Here is a 21,937-nt window from a genome sequence, read left to right as displayed (position 1 = left end):
CAGGTTTGTAAATGTATTTTTATTAAGTTGCAACAATCAAAATATATATGTATTACTGATTTTCCCCCCAAATATTAAATGAAAATGTAATACATTTTTGCCCACGTGGTGTTCTTGAATACTTTGTAATCTGTGAGGACCCTGACATAAAGAAATTGAAGCAAATGCACAATTAGAGACTGAAAGGTGTTATAGTGATGCGCTTACATTGCAAAAGTCAGATGTCTCTGTTTAATCAAATAGAGCCTCAACAGTCTCTGTCTTGTGAGTATTAGAAACAATAAACAAATATACACAGAAAGCATCACAAACAGTAAATTGGTTATTTAAATACAACTGTATCCAACATAGCAGCTAAACACTGGACAATGTTTGAGGTCATCAGCACGTCCACATGCTCTTCTAAATGACGTTTGGGGTCCTGAAATACAAAGGATGCCATGAGAGGAATGACTGAAACACATCTCTGAAGAATTTCATGTATTTCAGGACTACTTAAGATGTCCATGAGTTAATGAACACAGGCCAGTAATGCTCCTACATTTTCCATTCTAGCAAGATCTACCAAATGACTGATTTCCATGAAGAAGATTTTATTTGTCCATACTAACACAGTTAAGTTGAGGATAGGTTTAGGAAGTAAATTTCTATCCAGCAACTGAAGAGTAACCATGACAGCTGTGAGTTTTAAGGACAACACACAATATGTGAAATTTACTATACATCTCACTAAGGCCAATATTTTAATCTTAGTTCTGGTACATTGCAATTTGTTTTCAGATCTTTGCACAAATGTGTGTTCTAATCCTGTAAAGCCTCAAGCATCATCTAACACAGTCTTTGAATAGTTGTGTTGACTGCAAGAAAATTAGCATATCTATACCCACAAAACATGTACAATGCTCTGTTCAAATGTTCTGAGAAACTGAATGTTAAGCCTGAGCAGTTTTCTGAAAATACACATCCCCACACACCATTACTCAATTGATGTGGGCATTTGTGGGCATCTGCATAGAACAATGAGATTATTCTGGCTGAAAATCATACTCATGCACTTCTTCAATTTCACAATTGATATTGAGTAATTGATCTCCAAATACTGCAAAAATATCAGGCACATTTAAAAAAATCTCTAAAATTCATTATAGTATTATTGTAGCATTCTTTTGTGTAAAGAAATTAAAATATGGAAGACAATCATGCATGGGAATTAGAAGTTTTTTTAAAAAGGAATTACTGTCAAAATGTAATGAACCCATCTAAGTTTACATAGAAGTGTGCTAGAAAATCTGTGTGAGCTTTCCTTCTTAAGTAACTCATTTTCAAAGATCACACCAATATTCTTTCTGTTCCTAATAAATCAAGCACCTAATAACATTATATCCCTCTTGTGAGAGGCTCTTTGTTTACAAGGCTTTTTTATGTAAGTTCCATCAAAAACTCACTTGAAAATACTTCACTGAACAATTTTTTAATTTAAAGAAAATTTCAAAATTTTAACAGGAAAAAATTTCTTTGCTTTTTGAAGAACTGTATCAAGACAGATTTTTTTCATGTGTGCGTAACAGCTAGTGAAGCTCAAGTTCTGTTTGAGATGACTTCATAACCCTTAAAATACAACCCTTCTTACATATTTTATATGTATATATTTATGTATGTGTAGGTGTGCATAAACTCCATTGTTCTGAATGCTACAGAAATACACGAGTGACTGAACAATAGTGCAGATGTGTTATGACATTGCTGCTAGAAGCTGACACATAAGAGCAATCCAGAATCCTTTAAATTCTTCTACTGCTACTAGCAATACAATAAATACTGGTTCTTTAAGGACACACTAGATACTTTAAAAGCTATTTCTTGTTTCCATTGTCCTTCTTGAATTTGAACACAAGCTCTTACAAATTTGCTTTGCTCCCCTCTTGGTCACAAAAGCATATTTCTTCAATCTTTATGTTGAAATCAAATATAGAAATAGTTTTCTGTTGAGTCTTTATCTATAAAGACATTATATCCTGACATTGTAAAGGGATGGAATGAATCGAGTGGGTGTTTTCAGTTTCAGCTATGGTCCTGAAGTGTTTTCCTCAAGCACCAACACAAAGGAACACAGCTTACTTGCCTGTGTGTGGATCAGAGCACAGCACTGATAGTGTGTTCGTGAACTGAGGACTGGGGTGAGCTGGCTCTTTAGCCACGATAATGTATAAATAACACTCCCACCTTTGTTTCCATGATTACTACTTTTTAAAAGCCTCCACAGTTTTGGCTTCCCTGACACAGACTTGGATGTCTTTATGCCTCTTAGAAGAAGTTAAAACAAAAGAAGAAGAAAAAAGAAAACCCAAATCTCAACACTGCTCCTCAGCAGGTAATACAAACACATGTAGAACATGGCTTGTAGATATTCTGCCGGTTACCTATAGTCAAAAGCCCAGTTCCTTACCCAACCTTCAACAAAAATAAATTTATTACTTAAAGTGTTGAGAATATCATGCACGTAGAATTAAAATCACCTACGCACATGTAAAAAAATTAGTATTTAGAATGAACGAAGCATATCATTCCACCTCACTCTAATTCATCACACCTCACCTGCTTGCCAACATTTTTTATTGCCAGCTGTTCAGGTGTCATCTTATCTTCTTCCTCAACAGCCTGTGAAAGAAACACAGAAAAGGTCAGTGTTTCAGATTTCATTTACTTTCTCCCCAAGCCACAGATTCTCAAAATACAATTCTCTTTCTCAAAAAAAAAAAAAAAAAAATCAAACAGCAACACATTTCAGAAAGTCAAAAGGAAAAGTACTTCAGCTTTTCAGCAGACGTGGTTTTAATTACCAAGTGTTAGTGCAAAAGATCAAGGCAAATATTCATGAATGGTTTTATTGTCAGATATTCACAAAACTGTTACTGAGCAAAAATCTGAAATGAGTAGTATCAAAAGTTAAAGATAGTTGAACATAGTTAAACCAGTAAAGCAGAACCAAAAGTGAACATAATAATGAATTTTGGTTTTAAGGACTTCTAAGAAGTTAAAAACCCCAGCACTCATCAAGAATGACTAACAACGCTTACTGGTCCTAGAGTGCTCGTTGAGATCAAGTATTTCGAAGAAATATTTCTAAGTGCCAGTATTAAAACAGTAAAAGTAGCTGTGATTCCTCTTCCTTACAACACCAATAACAAATTTCTTATCTAACAAGAACATTGAATTGGGCTCTGGAATGTGTTCTAAATATTTATCTATCTACTGGACTGATACAGATAGATAACCTTTACTGTGCTATAGTGATCAAACAGTCCTTGACTGAAGGATTGAAAAATATGATTAACTGGTTATTTTGATCCACAGGAATCTTATATTCTCTTCAGTAAGTAAAAATACAAAATTGATGTGATTACTCATATTTCAAAGCAAACTATGTACTTAAACACTTTGACAGCTTAGGGCAAAAAGTCGGGTGGCAAAGCTAATATAGGCAACTTCAGACAGAAATGATATGTAGTTGATTACTAAGAACCACAGTCATTCTGAATAAAATTTGTGATGATCAACTCCTTATGAAATGAAGTAAATAATTTTTTCACTTCATAAACACAGCTGCAGTTATACTATCATTATAGGATATGAATACCTTGTTGTAATTCTTAGCTAATTCTAACATCTCCTTCACTACTGTTTCATTGAGTTTGCAATGGTCACTGTAGTCCTGAAGTGTCAAACCTTCCATCCAACTCTTCTTATGCAAATTTAGCAACATCTGCAAAAGAAAACCGCTTTAGAGCATTCATCAGAAAATACTTTCACAATACGATGAAGATCTCTTTGACAGAAACCCAATTTATAATAATAAGAATATAATTTAAAAAAAGATCTTACAATGTCAATGTTTAAATAGAGGAAGTACAATCATCAACTATTCTGCTAGAGTAGATGATAGATTTTGCATACATTTTTCAAGATCAAACTTCTTGAACTCTAAATATGAAAATGAGGCATGGAGACCTGGGCCACATTTACTTTGATAGGAATATGAAGGTTTGCTTTCTGGGATTTTGTATTTTTGCTGAAGGTTGAGAATGCACAACAGCATTGTAGAAGAGCTAACAGAAAGGTGAATACTTTAGCTGCCAAATAAGGAATAGTTAAAGCTTCTGCCTTCTGACAAAACTGAAAAATATTTTAATGTTTGGATTAAATTCATAATCAATAATTCATTCACTACTTATCTGATCTGTATGCATGCAACTGACTAAGTTATGATGAAGTGAACTTTCTAAGCAAGCAAAGCATGACTTCTTGTGTCTTTGTCCTCCTACAAAATAAACAGCCCTAATAACATGATAAAGTGTTGTAGAGTTTTGACAGTAGTAAACACAGGCACTATTAGAAATATTTGAAATGCCTTACTTGACACAGATGTCGTTCTTGAAAGAGTGAAGGAATAGCTACAAAGGCAATTTCTGTATTTTCATGAATAAAGAAAGCATATTTTATCGATCTCCTGAATGCTTGAGGACTGTAGCGAGAACCCTTTCAGCAAGAAGTTTCAGTTTACCTTCCATTTGCAAACATTTACTAGACATCTTTGAGAACTGGTAAAATCTGTAACTGCTATCAGCTGAATATAAGTACCTGTTTCATCCTATGTACAGCTTTCAAAGAAACCTGGCTTTGAAACACATGAACTGAGTTGAAAGTTTGTGTCATAATTTGTATTAGCAAGATCTTAGCTACTGACAGAAGGAGTCGTAGGCAAACTGCATATGGACAGTTTAGCTAGGCTATCTTGATTTTAAAATTATGGTTTGGTGTGATGAGCTCCTAATCTAATACATGAAGCATGTACTCTTCTTACCACAGATGGAGACAACAGATCACCACCACCACGAGGGGGGTTTGAGATATGTACGAAGCTGCCTTATGAAAGATGTGAGAGAGAGTTGTTGCCTCACAGATTAAAGTCTTCCTAACTCGCTCAAGATTATTCTCCCACTTGCAAAGGTAACAACTTACTTATGTAAAGCCAATGAAGAAAAATACACACTTGGAACTTCAGAGAAGATTGGATTTGCCATATTGTTGCATTTGAATGGAAACAATAACCCCTGGAAGCTTCACAGATATTTCCTGAGAGAGCTGGTTTTGTTGAACCATTATTCTTTTCAGTAACAGTGAGGTCTTGAAAGTCTGATACTGCCCTAAAAACAGTTGTGCATCTCACAAATTCTCTCTAACTCCCTGATTTGCACACATATTCTTCCATTATTAATTTTTTTCTTATTATTACTCGTAACTCTCTAAAAGTCCAAATTAAGTGCAAAAACTATTCTGACCATCTTACATAAACTTCAGCTATGAGATAAATTTATAACCCTAATGAGGCTATAAGCATACACAGGTATAATTGAGGACAGAATCTGGCTTTTCAAGAATTAACTTCTGTATATGATAAATAAACCTTTCTTTTCCTTACTTTCCCCCCATCCCCAGCCCCTGGTTTCTCTTCCTGGTTCTGATGGTCAGGCTAGATTTTGCTTGAGGTAGTTTGATGCAAAAGTAAAAGACATTTGTTGCAAGTCACTTAATAATATTTCTTCTGTAAATGCAAGACATGACTACTTCCTCATATTCAGCAAAGTCTTGGGGAGCTCCATTCATATCAACTTGAAAGACCTTCTGTCGAAGTGACTATAGCAAATAAAACCCCAACATCCCTTGGTTATACAATTCCATTTTGGAAAACATGGGCTCCTAGCTTCAGGAATTCCAGCTGAAAGGCAGCTAGTAGGTCTTTCAGCTTCATCACTGAAAATATGAAACTTTGCACAAACCGGTTAAGTGCAGAGAACAGCGTAAGGACTCTCCATAATACATGGACAAAAGTGTTATCAACCTATTTATATGGTTACTAGAATGTGGTTTTGGAAAGTTTCATCATCATGACTACATATCCAAGTGCTTTCTGCAAGAGAAGCCATCTACTCCAAGAGAGTTAAAACAACTACTGAAAAGTAAGAGCAGTTGAAATCAGAATATTGCCAAAAATCTTAAACAATTTGAATAATGTTCTCTGTCCTCTGAATAAAACCCGAAACAATTACCTTCTGTTCTAGTTCATTCTTCCTGTAGTTGATGGTGATGGAATAGTAATGTCTGTTTAGTCCATGAATTAGTGCCTGTAAAATTCAGGAGAAAAATTTAATCTCCACTGAAATGAAGAAATATTAGAAGGGAAAAGCTCATTGAAATACAACCACCTTCAAACATGACTCAAATAAAAAAACAAACAAACAAACAAATACACAGAGATAACAAGCAGGTATCAAGTAAATATACCTGGACCTATTTCTCTTTTACTGTTCATTTACTGACAGTTATGCTTTCTATTTCTAAACCACAGATTTTCTTCACACAGCAACAACTATAATAAGAAAAAATGGTAACTGCCTGCAAACATTTGACCGATACATATGCACAAACATATTTCTCTCAAATCCTTCCTCTCTCAATAAATTTGATTATCACTTCTATTAAAATATTGGGCTCTGTTACAAACAAAAGACTATTAGCTATCTATTTATTTAAAACCACTGTCAATATTCCCAGTTCATTCTCAAAGGTACAACACAAAGAGAGAATACCTGAAGTAGTGAGTAAAGACCTCAGTTATCAGTTAGACTATGTTCATCAAATCAACCTTGGATATTACAACCAATTTTTAACTTTAAATTAAAAAAAGACCACTTTTTTATTATAACTATGCCCTTTGTCAATTTGTTAAAATTGTACATCACAGCCTGAGCTACTGAGATTAGGTTAAGTGATAGCTGTATGCATCTATCTTCTATTTTGTTTATGTGCATTTTTTTTTTATTTATGACCTAAGGGTGATTTGGATTAATATCTGGGGGGGTTAAAAATTCTATGATAAATCCTCATCACAATTAAAATTGTCTAATTGTCAAATAAAATTTTATAAATGAAGTATACATTTACAAATGAGATATGATAAATCATACATACAATATGCTGAATTAGTGGTGAGTATTTCTTATGTTTCAGGCATTCCACCTATTTATATTTAAATATGTTTTAGAGCTATACAAAATGAATGTGCATTTGCATCTTGCACAACTTAACATTTCAGCGTTCCAATATTACCTGTATGAAAGCTGAAAATGTTCTCACATGCATTTTAAACACATTTCTTTTGCAGACACATATACAAAGATAGAAAACTACTTGAATAGCTATGTTTATGAGAACAGCAGTTAGAGATAACCATTACTTGTCCACTTATTCTAATTAAAATTGTAACATACAGGTCTTACCATCAATCAAGTAATTTATAGTTGAAACTATTAGCAGTAAGTAGTTTCCACTACCATCTTCTTATCTCACTCAAAATGATTGCATGTGAAATTTTGGTGTTTGTGTTTAAACTCAGGTGCATTAGAGATACTTAGGAAGTTTTCTCAAGCTCTTAAAATTTGACAAATATCTTTGCCTTCTCCCACTATCCTTTCCTTTCTTCTCCCTTTTCAAAACCCATTCTTGAAAAGAGTGGACAAATGTAAAAAATAAACAACTGTAAAAAGAGCTGTTGATAAGGGAACACAAGAAAAACACACACACACACACACACAAAGGAAGGAACAAAGTCAAGGCATGAACTATTCTATTATTCTTATTGCTGAGATTTTAAGGAAATTCCTGCTTCTGGCCTAGCTGAAATATTTAGTTTGCTTCTGTCCTCAACTGGGTCAGAATTCTATTCATGGTCCTAAAATAAAAGCAACACAACACTGTGAGAGCCCTTGCAGTTTTAAGAACAGAGTCATTTAAAACTATGATTTTTAGTTTAACAGTGACACTTGCAACAGTTCACTGCCACCTTGCAAAAAATGAACACAAACAAAAAATACCCACTTCAACAACAGAACCCCCAAACTCCCACAGCCAAAATATGCCATGCTGTAGTGACAGTGATCTTAAAATAATGAAGCTGAACAATACTACAGGGGTTTCCAAGGGAAAGCATTACACATGGTCTAGGAAAGCCCAGTTAGAAAAGCCCTGAAACATGCAAGCATGGGCTTGCCTACATCCAATCAAGAGTACTAGCTCCTTATTTCTTATTCATGACTATTTGCAGTTTTAACCAATTAAAAAATAAAAAGTAAAAGAGCCTCCTGAAGTAGACACTTTAATTTAAAGACTTTTTTCTGCTAGCATTTTTTATAAATAAAGGGTTTCAACACATTAATAACAAAAAACCTGCTCTTTTGAAAGACAGGGGTATGGCAGTCTAGTACCTCATAAAGGATGGCCCCCTTACAGCAGAAGTTCAGCCTTTATTTCAGTTCTGCTGTGACTAGTGTATGGTCTTTTTCTTGGACTTTTATTCAGCAAATATTACTTCTATTGTTCAAGTAATGGAACAAAAAAGCAGGGATTGGGCTTCACGGTTCCAAGTACACATGCCTTTTAGAATACACAGTAAGGGAGGCAAGTTTTTAAAGGAAAAAAACACTGAGGCAGAAGAACGACAGGGATACAAGCATTAACTGCTCCAGAGAACACTTGTTTCAGGATAGGAGCTACTTCTCAAAATAAAGTCTTGCTTTGATGAAGACCAAAACTTTTGTCTTACTAGTGAAAGTCAAGTTTAGAAATCAAACTTTGAATATTTACGTTTCACAAATGTGTATTCAAAAGAAACATTACAGCAGAAGCCAATCACGCACTCGTTTTATCCACAGAATATCCTCCTCCACCATTTTTCCAATAAATTACTGCATTACATAAAAATCAGAAATTAATTATTTAAGACACAATACAAGGTTTAGTCTAGATTACATAATAAGCAAGAATCTCTAAAAACATACAGTAAAAAGACAAGACGAAGAGGGAACTTCTTCCACAATTTACTTGAGAGTAACTTACCTTTAAGTTACTTATCTTAAAGCTGAGATGTTAATAAGCAGCAGTTTTTAAATTGCAGGGCTGAAAACTAACTATCTTTCATCACATATTATGTCATCAATTGTTGCTTCTAAAAGTTTGCATTTCCATAAATCTATACTTGAATATTTGCTGTACACATTTAATACATTCATTCCCACTTAGGTAGCTAATTTAGGGCTGAATTTTAACCCCCTCACATATATATCTCCACTGATGAATCCCATCAATTATAAAAGCATGGAAAAATGCTATAGAGAACAATAAATAATTTGTAACCTACAGTTTTTAGCTACCTTTCCCCAAAATTAATTAATAAATCTTGAAATTTACAGGACTATCAGCATTGGGTTTACCTGGATAGATGGCTTGTTTAAGTGACCCAGATTTGAAGTTGTTTGTCTTGGTTCATGTCCTAAGACCATCATATTAGCATTGATCAATCTGAAGGCATCAATAACAACCTGTAAAAACAAGATGTCAAGTCAATTCTTTTTATAAAATGCAACTAATAGAGCCAAGCAACAGTGGACAAGGCACAATCAACTCTCATCTGTTTTTGGCCTTTATCCAGAAAATCATTTAATTATAATATTAATAAAAAAGAGCCTCCTGCTGGCTATGTGATCAGCACACTACACTACCTTGTATTGTAAGGTGACACCAATTATTACCTTTTCCATGGAACTGCAAGTTTTATATACATTATATCATCATATAACATTGAATTTTGTGTACACCTTACTCTAAGCTTCAAAGTTATGCATATGTTTGTCACCTAAATCTTATCCAATCAAAATGAATGACAGAGAGAGACTAAAACTGAAAGTGAGCACAAGCTAAGGGACCAAGTCTAAAGCCCAGTCCTGTCACATCAATTATACTACCACAATACTTGAAATGACAACAAAATTATAGCCAGCAAGGAACTTGCCCCATGTATTCCCTTCTAGTCAGATGCTTTTTGCTTCTTGTGACTACGAAAGGGTCTATAAACTGTCTGATGGATTAAAAAGTCCTTGTCAGTGTCATGCTCACGAGTGAAAAACAGAGTAAAAGAAAATCAAGGTCATTTATGATTTAAAGGTACACAGTAGGTAGCATTCAGTGCTATTTCATTACAAATAAAGTAAGCCCATCACTGATTCTTACTCTGTCCTGTGCTGGATTTGTCTGCAAAAATTTTTCGAAACAGAATTTCCCGGTCCCATACAATAATCACCACACCCCTATCCAACACCTATATGAGGTGAAACAGACCTAAGGACGTACAAACAATACACACAAACCCACTCTTACTGGATCCTCACCATTACAGGTTTATAACTGCAAGATAAGAATTCTTGTTTAGGTTCCAGACTTTTACCATACCAGTGCACGTACAGCCTTGTACCTCCACAAAACAGTACCAGACAGACTTTGCAGGCATCTTGTCTGCATATGTGTGAAGAGTTACTCTAGTTCAATAAACTAAATAATTTAAATCTCCTTTTAACAGCTTTTCTATAATTTTATTCTCTTCATCTTTATACTGTGAGTTGGGCAACAACAGATTCATTTATATGGCTGGTTTGGTATTTTGAGGAATTAGATTTGAACCAAATATTTTATGTTGTGCAAACAAGAAATCAACCACTGTCACTAAAAGTCTTCAGAGAAAGTGACATCGAGTCTCCTACCTTGTTCCAGCATTTTCCTCTCCATTTACACAAATAATAATAACTACATATGCAGGTTTTAAGATTACAAGAAAAATATTGAGGTCATTAGGAAATAAAGTGAACCAGCAAGTATTTATAATAAAATAAATTATCAAGTGTAAACTGAAAAAGCCCACCAACTTATCACCTGTTGTATTTACTTCTGAGACCCAGTTGAGACAGTGGTGTTGAGTGACTGGGTGCCACTATGGGCTGTTGCCTGGACTCTCAGCTGCTGGCCAGATCCATCTGCATGTGTCATGTCTTAAAACTGCATGCAGAAAACCTTCCAAAAATGATCTTATTAAAAATGTCGTGACCCAATTAAAGTGAGTTGACAGTGATATTTTTTTTCTGGACAAAAAACCTCACAATTCAGATTTAATATGCAGCAGAAGCATGCTATCTGACACCAATGCTAAAAAAAAAGAATTACATTTAAAAGTATTTAATTCTCAAAAATATCTGAAACAGTTTCTATATATCTATACACTCTTTCTTGTAACGTACAAAGTAACTCTGGGGTTTTTTTCCTTTTTTAGCACTATCAGATTTTTCTCTATCTCAAAACACTTGTGGATAAGCTTTTGTATATATCTCTGTATTCCATTTTAACCAGATGCTCTAATTTATGAACACCTGGAAATGCCCGACCATAACAAACAGGCAGTATAAATTAAAAAGTCAAGCAAAGTAAAAAAGAAATCCACACAGGTTCTCCCAAGACTAGTTATATAAGGGGAAAAAAACCCCAAGAGAGTAAAAATTTACCCTAAGGAGCAAGAACATGAACTTGGCAGTATACTAGAATGACAAGGAGCTGCTTTATAACTAATGGCCACACTTTTAGATCTCAGTTTAATGAAGAGCTTCACTAGACAATGTTGAGCTTATCCAAAAAGAATGGCATCATCCAGCATGGATTTCTTTTGGGACTTTAGTCATGTAAAACAGAAGGAGAAACCAAAATAAAAAAAATTATTTAATTTTGTTTCATTAAGAAAATTCAACATTTCAGTTAGTGTTCTCAAGATTAGTCAAATTTCACATTAAAATACGAGAATGAGTTGCTAAAATATTTCCAAGCGATACTGAATTTTACTCTAGCATCTTAATCCTGACCTGAAGTAACTTCCGATACGTTTCAGGTACTATCTGTTTGGGAAAATACTGTACTTTCTATCCGTCCTCCTGAAGGAATGACATAAAAGTATTTCCAAAGTAGAACAAACAGAAATCTAACAGAATGTGGTATGAAAAATTAAACCCACAAATCGCAAATGTTATGATTTTAAAAGGGATAAAACTGCAATTCCTACAATCTCAGAGGGGTACAAAAAGTATGTGAGCAAATGATATTTTTCATCTCAGTTGCACTGTAATGACCAATGGGAACTAAATACTTTAACTACACTAAGATTAAAGGAATTTGCTGCTATCACTATAGCAACCATCTTAAAGAAACTAACATGCTCAGCAACCTGAAGGCTAAATATAGACCTAATACGCAATAAAAACATAAATACAACAATAAATCCTACATATTCATTTCTATGAAATGCAATTGCTTTTTTCACAGTGAGCATAAATCAGTCCCACCTTTAGCGGATTACATAAAAAAAAATAGACTCATTAATGTCCAGTGTACTAATGAGCAATGGGTGAAGTAGGTGTTAATTATGCCACAGTAAGATCCAAGAAAAAAGCCCCAGTGAGCACTTGGAGGTGTGTACAAGCTGAAGTCTCATCTCTACGTTTGTGTATTTCAAAGTACAGCATGATGCAATGACAGAAACACGGTCACCCCATATTCTACAATGGAAACTTTGACACAGTATTTGGAACAAAGAAATTCTAAGGATTAATTAAAAGCAGTATAACCCCCGACTCAGTTTCTTAGATTTTTGTTAGTAAGAAGTCATTATTTCCCAACCAAAAATTTTAAGCTTTCATTGCACTTGAATTACCTAATGCAGCATGTATCTTTTAGTAAAAACTCCAGTTTCCAAGCTTCAAGCTAAATTCCCTTTCTGAAAAGACATTAAAAAGTTGAACAAAAGTCTATGCCACGGGGATGTTTTCCAGAAATATGAAGGTAGATTCTTTTTTTTTTAATGCACTTCCATTGTGCAACTCTTTCACCACTCTGACCATTTAATTTTTCCTTGTGTAAGTGTCTTCAGACTTTTCAGAGGTCATTTCAACAGCAGACAGCTTATAACAAAACCATTAGCAGTTTGGCTAGCTTAAGGAAACCTCTTACTTTCCTTTTTTGTTTATTATCACTGCATGAATCTGCAGCATATGAGAGTTTATAATTTCTCAGGCTTGTTAAATTCATGTTAAAGGTCTGTTTTCTTGTTGAATAAATTTTGTTCATATAATGCTGCCTATTTCATATACTGAGTCTTTAATAGCACCTTTGGTCTATGCGCAACTCACAGATCAAAACAGAGGACTAAAATAGGGGTTGATGATGCTATTTACATGTGTGATTCCTGCTGTCTTCTTGTTAGTAGCTTTAATATAATAGAAGACCTTGTCTGTTTTGTAATTAACACATCTTTACTGGAGAGATATTTGGAAGTGATTGCTGTGAATATACTGGTTAGTAAAATAAACACAATCACACACCACTTTCTGTTATCAGACAAATTTGTGAATTGTACACATTATACTCCAGATCAACAAACTGTGATATAACAGCCAAGTAGAAGACACATTTATATAACCCTTTATTTTTCTGAAAATATGTATTCAATCTGACCTTGCAAATATAATTAGCTTGTGGGATGTGTGGATTTCAGTACCATGGATGCTTTACTAATTGCAGCTCTTGGAAATAGATACTAAATATTTGGAAGCTGCCAATACAAAATAAAAACTGCATCTTTTTGTACATCTGTCTTAGCTTCAAAATGCATAATAATCTAAAAAACAATAACTAAACAGTATTTTTTTAGCATTCGCCTGGGATCAACAGTCCATATAATGTATTTTTAGAAACAAAATTTACAATTATCTTGTAAATTTCAGCACAGCTATAATTAATATGATTCGAAGTTACTCACAGTCTAAGACAAGCACTGGACTCCTCAACTGCTAACTAGATAAAAATCTGGCCTCTTATAGTCTGCACAGTTATTAAAAATAATGGTTTGATTAAAATTTAAGATGTTTAGTGCCAGACTTCTTTTAGCTTCTTCTGAAAGTGTGAATGTGATATATATATATATTACCACTTTTTCTAAAACAGTCTTCATAATTTCATGGGGTATTTGAAAGAAAAATAAGATAAATTCAAGAGTATTTTACACACTTGATTCTTAAATCCCTCCAATATCAAATCTCTGAACAATACTGAATGAAATAGTCCTGTTTTTCAAGACCCACTATATTTTAATGGTAAACTTCAGTTAGGAATAAGTCAGCCTTTATTGTTTAAATTTAAAAAAATTCTAACATCAATATTTTTCCAGTGAGGAATCTATGGCATATGGTGACTATCTTTAAAAATGCATTGTGTCCTTGAATTCAGATAGTGATGTATTGTTTATGCCATATGTTTATGAACAAACATACCAGCGCTTAAAGACAACTGCAAAGGATATAATGTGGTTATGCCAGGTGTGGAAGAAGTAATGTCCCATCTAAAATCTCTTTTATCACCTGCAACTGACCTGTTATCAACTGCTTAGTTTGTTTCTAGATTCTTTAAAAATGAAATGGAACATGTGACCTGAGAAGTGCAGCTCGGGTTTATGACCATTTCGTTATTTATGCTGCCATGCACTGTTAGACAACTACAAGTGAAGAACATCTTCTGTCCCCTGCAAGCCCACAACATAAAAAATTCAAAGAAATCTTACTTTTTATGCCATTTCCAATGAAAAGCACTAAGAACTGAAACTGACTCATGCCAAATGCATATCACTGAATTGCTGTGATTGTGAGTTTGAAGTTTGCAACATGGAAATTATTTATAAAATGTCAATTTTAGCTCTGGAAAACATATTCCTGGGAGTATGTGCATTTTCCTTCTCTATCCTTAGAGAATTGTTTACTTGTGGTCAAATCTGCAGTACAACTTCAATATCCATACTGGAAGGGGAAGAGAACTCAGTATAATACATTTATCTTGACAAGTGAGGGCATGCATCCATAACTCCCAAGTAGCAGAGCCACAAGTTTTAAAGCTATAAGCCTTAATGAAGATAAATGGACTATTCCACATCCACCACCGCAAAAGGAAATTAAACATTTAATACTTTTCAACAAAGTCTTCTTGGAACTTTCTGTTTTAAGGAAGGGCATGAACTGAAGTAACCTATGTAAATGCTTTAGTAGGTGAACATACATTAGTTAATTACATCATAGCAAGTCCAAAGGACATTGCACAAAAATTTTTAGAACATTAGCATTGATATTAACAATCCTGGCATTCTATTAAAAAATTAGAAAGTAAAACATGCAAAATATGTTATTCTGAATAGGTACAACTATTAAAAAATGCTGGTTTTCAAACTAAACAGTAATAAAACAGTGGTACACTGGCAGTAATAAAACTTTAGTTTATACTGAGGTGTAGAAAAACACCCTGAACTCAAAACACCAAGTGTAGATGTACTGTAGTGTAGATGTAATTCATCTCTTACAAATGTAATTCTCCAGGAAAACAAACATCAATCTTTACTGAATCAACAGTGATCAAACCCAGGACAAACATACAGTTTTCTTACTTTCCAAATCAGACTCCTATTGAAATTTGGTTCCTGTCTAGATCAAACTAAAATGTTTCTGTCCAGTCAATGGTAAGAAATAGCACAGTATTGTGACAGTATCTAAATGTACTATACACTGTGCAAAATGTTCAGTGTACTCTCAATATTTCAATCAAAATTACATATTTATGTTATCTATTTTAGAATTTTTCACTTTACAATAGAAAAGTATTAGCAAATCCAGGTCTAATACTGAAAGTTGTTCCAAGTATAAAAGATTCTGACATAAACTTGTAGGTATCATGTTTTAAAATACATTTTTTTGTAAAATGATATCTGCATAATAATCCACAATAAACAGACGTCTCCAAAGCAGTAGTGACAATACAGACAATTTACTGTTTTGTTTGGTTGTTTTAATGAATAATTTCAAGCAGAACCCTAAAGACTGTTGAATTCACTTGTGTCTAGTGAAGATTTATTACAGTAAAGATCAAGAAAAATGCAAGAAGTGGGAAGGGGGAGTTGGGTATATTTAAAGTCCTCACAAACTTAATTCTTAATGAGCTATTTTGAATTTCAGGCATTGCACTAGTGTCTGCACACATCTCATTTTAAGGATTGCTTTTTTCCTGCCTTCTTAAAAAACAAAGTCTCTTTCAATCCTGTGGTCAATTCAAACAACAAAGGGAAAACAACAAGTTCAAAAGAAAAATAATAGCACTCTGATAAAAGAATGGAGGTCTGAAAACACGCAATCTTTCAGAAAACTTGTGTAAGACTTATGTTCAGCTGAAGAAAATCTTGAAGCTAGATGGTAATTTCAACAGTCAGAAAAGTAATTGTTAAATCACTATTGGTTTTACTGTTTTAGACAAGTAGCAAGTAACTACCAAGTTATGAAACCATTCACATACATATTTGTCTTGATAAACTGGGAGGATCTGCAGCACAAAACTGTCTCAGAAAAAGAGTTCAGTCGCCTATCTCCAAGGAAGTCACCAATCTGAGACACTGTAAGGTACAGACAATTTAATCTAAACTGGAAAGTAAAAGTAGCAGAAGAGATTAAAACTACTTGCAAATCACTATTCTTATGATCAGCACTCAACAAAATGATCATCTATTACTTTGAAGAGTTAAAAACTGAAATCAGGTATTAACAAAACCGTAATGTTCATGTACATGACTAACTACACACAGGTTATCACATAGATTTACAAGTACCAATGGACAAAAAAGGGGAAGAGGTCGCCAAAACAAGTCATTCAGTTCTCCTCAGGTCTTCATTTGTTTGTAAGGATAAAACCAGCATTTATCTTTCTCTCTCTTCAGATAATAGCTATTTTAGGACAAATAATGCCTTTTTTTTTTTTTAACACAAGGTATAACTGTCACTCTTTGGGGCTTCTAGGAGCATGGTAATTTTTTTCCCATACTTTAAAAATTAGTAAAAGAACAGATTACAAAGTTCAGCACATCTGTTACCCCTTTTAGGATAAAATTCTAGAGATCTCATAAACTGAACAAAAGAAAGCAATTTTCAACTTCCAATGAAAAGAAACTGCATGCACAAAATGGTTTTAGATTACAGAACCCCAGAGCAAGGTTCTTCAATGATGTATGTGGCAGGAGACAGCAGTAATAAACCGAAAAGGGGAGCTGCTGACTGTATGCACACAAGGGGAAAAAAACAACTGCAAGAATAATAAAGTATTGGAACAGGTATTGCTATGAGGTTGTTGAATCTCAAGACTCAAGTGGATAAAATCCTAAGTGAGCCGGTCTGAACTGAACGTTGACACTGTGTGCAGCACAAGGTTGGACTAGATGATCTACAGAGATCATTCTCAACTGGAATTATTTTGATTTACTGGGCTACCCAAATGTACCTGTTTTTTCTCCTTTTACTTTGGGACCGAGATTAAGATAAGGATAAAGTACCGTAGCAAAACTCTTTCATCAAAGTGGCAGCATCTGGTTTAAGCACTAGATTAAGATGCATAGAATATTCGGTTTTATCTGTCAGAAGGTGACTGAAGTAGAATTTACAAAAAGTTATTGCAAAGATAAATATTTTCCTCAGCAAACAATTAAAAAAAAGAATTTTGCCATAAACCAACAGACCTTCCTACAAATATTTCTGATAGTGTCTTGTTAGGAAAAATTATGCTTTAACAGTAATGAAAGTTTGCTGTATGAATAAGAGATTTTGCTACATATCCTACTAAACACCACAAGTGCCAACAAGCTTCTCAGATATACAAAATGGACTTCTGACAATTTTGGATATTTGACTGATCCTTATGCCAGCAATTATTAATCAAGGGAAACCAATGAACTGCCTCAAAAAACCATTTTAAATGGTGACTTTCTTATAATAAAGATCCAAAGTTTAAAACAGTTCAAAACAGAAAATGTTTTTTAAAAAATTTAATAGGACAAATGCAACACGGTAAGTTAATGCTTTTGGTTTACTTTAGTTATATTTTCCTTAAGAGGTGAAGAACAGCTGCTATGTTAAGGTCCAAAAAACACATTTATTTTTAACATTTGGCAAAGGTATATGGTTTTCCATACAGACATTTCAAAATGTATGTTGGAAATAAATATGAAATGTCAATATTTAGCATTATTCCAGATCTTTAATGAAATTATTACTTCTGTGGAATACTCTAAATATGTATTACAACTTCCATTGCACAGACTAGAAAACTGGAGGGGATAAAAGAAAGGTTTACTAGTAAGTATAAGATGAAGCAACAACTAGCCAGGCTGCCCCACTGGCCATATTCCAGCATGTTTACTTTGATTTCATTCATAGAAATCAATTTTTAAAAAAAAGTCAAAATAAAGCTTTTTCTCTCTGGGTTCTGATAACATTGACCTTCAGTTAAAACCACTGATCTGTTGTGAATTTATTTTACAGACAACTAGAACATTATTAGCCTAAATATTGCAATATATGGCACACAGTCATGAAAAAACGTACTTTGTGTGCAAGAGTATGTAGAATAGTAAGATCAGTATTTAAAATTACTTGTCCTTCACATGTCCCACTATATTAATGTAGAAATATCCGAGTCCTAAACTGGTCATTAAAGCAGTTCGCATTTAATCTACAGATCTCTATAAGAGATTTTATTTTTATACAAGGATTTTTTGTGAGTTTTTATTTTTGCTCATTGGTTTTAAGACATAAAATGACTTTTATTTTTTTTTAACTGATGAGAATTACAGGTATTCTTATCTTAAAACTGCAATCATACATCCCTGTCCTACGAGGTATCTGGAACACATGTATGCAGATGAGGCAGTTAACAAAGAACAACATTTCATTTTTTACCAGTAACAGGGCAAACTGCTTTTTAATGTTTTAGCTAGTCAAGGTGAACCTGAGGTTCCTCATCCGAATTCACTGCAACTTCCTGACACATGACAATAACCCAGTTATTCTTCACTAGTGCAACCATGACAGCTTCAGTGACCATAAGCCACACCAATTTACATGGGCATGGACCTGCCCCGAGGCAGGTCTAAAAGTAGCTAATGTGTTATTTTGGACTTTGCTTTCAAATAGATCTAATCTCAGTCAAAAAAACCATATTAAAATTCTCTATGCTGCACGTTCACTCTAATTTTTTGCCAGATAGACATGCTAGTATAAGGTATAATGAACCTGGACTCATGCAGCTAAAGCCACCAGTATGGTGGCTACTATACCAGCAAAATTACCTCTGCAAGTGGTTCTTCTTTTGCTGGTACTAACAAACATAGATAATTCCCTGGCATAGGCTTAGCTTGAGCTGTCTAACATACGAAGAGGCACTGGATGCCATAATAACCTAGACATGCACACGAAACACTCAAACCTGGCCTAAGAAAACCCCTTTAACTTTAATGTAGCTGTTCTTCTCTCGGTTCATCTAAAATCTGAAAATAGTTTAATGTAAGTGATCTTGCCAACCAGGATCATAAAAGTCATACATATTCCACAGTCTTCCAAATCAAGAAGTTATTTAAAAAAGGTAATCATAATTTGGGTTATTCTTTTTATTTCTAAGCTTTAAAGGATGCACTTGCCAGGAATATGACAGATGTTAATTTTTTGTAATGCAAAACCTGAGAATGTAATTTAATCTGACTGTAGCAACTAAAAAACGTGCATGAAAAACAAACATTACAAGACTTCCAGTAATCTCAAGTACTGGCAGCAATGCCCTAACAGCAGCTGTAACTGAGAAAAGTTTAGATGGACAAAAATTTATTCACATTCAAAATAAATATGTTAAAGATTACTTTCTTGAAGTGATCAAAGATCTCAAAAATAGATATCTAAGTCAAGCGACAGTGGCAACAAAATTATTTAAAAAAGAAGCACTTAGTGAGCAAGTATGTGACTTACTGGGAGGCTTTTCTTCTTAATGGATTTAATAGCTAATGAGGTCTAAATTAATCACTAGTACTAGTCCTGACTATTATATTTTGACAAAATAAAAGGAATCTTATTTCAATATTTCTATTGGAGTGGGAAAATAAGAAAAAGCAAAGGGAAAAAGTTGTAGGAAAAATAAGTCAGGAATAATTAAACATTCTACTGCATCTTTTTTTTTCCCCAGAGTACCTGTATTTTCTTCTACTCTTTATGCAATTTAAAAAGGAACAAAATTGATTCAGATGTCTAATAGCTTCCAAACGAAAAGAAGCTATTAACTTTTCAACTGCCTGTTACATAAACATATTTGCTATAAAAATCAGAATTAAAAAAACCCCAACTGAAAATGCAACTGTAGCTTCAGAACATTCTATTATGAAATTAAGGGAACCCATAGTGTTTAGTAGCTTTAATAGGATCTGCCTCACACGAAATATGATACTATGGCTTTATAGAAGATGAACACTTTTAAAATATTTATAAATTTACATGAAAATCATCCATATATATCATGATGCATTTCAATAATTATTCTACAATACAATGGGAGTGCATGCTCAAACAAAACACCTCAGCAGTATTTTAAAGCAGTAAACCACCTAGCCAATTTCTGTACGTTCTGTAGTTTTTCTAATCCACTCTCCCTGTGGTTGAGCAAAATCGAATTGCCTCTCACATTTGCAGACAGCTCTGTGAAGGTGATAATAGAGCTGCTCCCTGCTGTCATGAGGCAGGAAATAGGAAAATGGCATATGGGGCTAGAAAGAAATAAAAAGAGAACTAAACAAGAACAAAAGAGATTTCAACAAAGGACAACTATAACCCAATATGCTTTGCAAGTTAATCTCTTTTCATAATAATTTAACATACTTAATAATTTATCTGCACACTCAAATGCTTGATATCAACTACTCTGTGAAGTTTTATTGCCCAAAACATTTGGAATAGAAATTATACTAAAAACCATCATATACAATGCCTGTAAATCAATGCCTTCCTAGTACTCATGTTAAGGGGCTGAACCTTTTCCAATCTGTTAGTAACTGATCTTAGATTTTGTAGCTAAAATGTAACATATAAAACAATGTATACTTGGATTATTAGTTGCAAACCTGTTGAGTGACACCTGAATAGCAAAATATTAAGAGAGGATTATGATTGGTTATGTGTACTAACAATATCAAAGACTTCCAGCCTGTTTAAGGACTACTGATGTAAGATGAGGAATAAATTAGAAATGATATTTTCATTTACAATGAGGTGGGGTTTTTTAAATTTTTATTTTTTTAATACAGTATAGGCCTCCAAAAATCAAGAACTTACACATATTTACAGTGCTTCTATATTAAATCTTACTGAAGTGCCTTAAAAATAAAAAGCAAGCCTACTATACCTTTCCTTTTACACTCTGAATGGGATCCACCACCACAGCAACAGCTCTTTCTGATAAGGCCTCAAAGCTCTGCTGGGTATTGATATCTACACCAGACAACCAACAGCCAAAGCCAGGATGACTATGATACCAACCAACTACCATCTCAGGTCTGAAACAAAGAGGACATTGAGATTCTTAAAAATATAAACATGTATCACAAGAAGAAATAGGAATATATCAGGGCATAAATTACAATGAGCTGTGAACAAAACACCATTGGTAATATTTAAATTACTCACCATAGTATGGTGAAAACATGGACATGAATAAATGAGACAAAAGAGGGTTATCATTAAGGGATACAAATTAGCAGTGGTAGATCATGCTTTCAGTTTTTCACCCTGTTACCACACCTTCCCTGAACCAGTTTTTACCCTTTCAGCACTTGAGTAAATATCTACTCTTTAACTCCTTGGCATCGAAGGTTGAATTTTCATGGCAGAAAGTCCATTTCAGACATGGACAACGGGAACCAACGGTGGGAAAGGATTAAATATCAATTAAACCAGCAGTAGAACTAGGAACTCAGTCAAAAAGCAATTTGCACTGTTCTGTTCAGCTGCTGAGCCTTTTGCTAACATTAATTTTGAAGTTTTTCCCACAGTAAAAGAATTTGACCAAGCAGACGACAACTGTTGAGAGGTAGGAGTAAAATAAAAATTTGTTTAAATACTAG

The 21,937-nt window shown here is 33.9% G+C and overlaps 1 protein-coding gene across 2 annotated transcripts in view; it reads right to left on the bottom strand.

Annotated features, from left to right (window-relative positions):
• The window catches only part of PSMD14 (proteasome 26S subunit, non-ATPase 14), a 46,578-nt gene continuing 24,641 nt past the window's right edge, over positions 1–21,937 (bottom strand). For both annotated transcript variants that reach the window (XM_051787677.1, XM_051787678.1), the window contains exons 8-13: positions 21,220–21,370; positions 9,327–9,434; positions 6,108–6,182; positions 3,638–3,763; positions 2,596–2,658; positions 1–421 (exon numbers count right to left, since the gene is read on the bottom strand). In XM_051787677.1, the coding sequence (XP_051643637.1) occupies positions 323–421; positions 2,596–2,658; positions 3,638–3,763; positions 6,108–6,182; positions 9,327–9,434; positions 21,220–21,370 (622 nt within the window). In that variant the 3' untranslated portion in view covers positions 1–322. The remainder of the gene's footprint in view (positions 422–2,595; positions 2,659–3,637; positions 3,764–6,107; positions 6,183–9,326; positions 9,435–21,219; positions 21,371–21,937) is intronic.

The sequence above is a fragment of the Manacus candei genome, unplaced genomic scaffold (assembly GCF_025592945.1).
Source record: "Manacus candei isolate 608988 ecotype Guabito, Panama unplaced genomic scaffold, ASM2559294v1 h1tg000023l, whole genome shotgun sequence".
Classification (NCBI taxonomy): Eukaryota; Metazoa; Chordata; class Aves; order Passeriformes; family Pipridae; genus Manacus; species Manacus candei.
The sequence above is the reverse complement of the archived record's forward strand: the minus strand, read 5'-3'. Positions and strand labels throughout refer to the sequence as shown.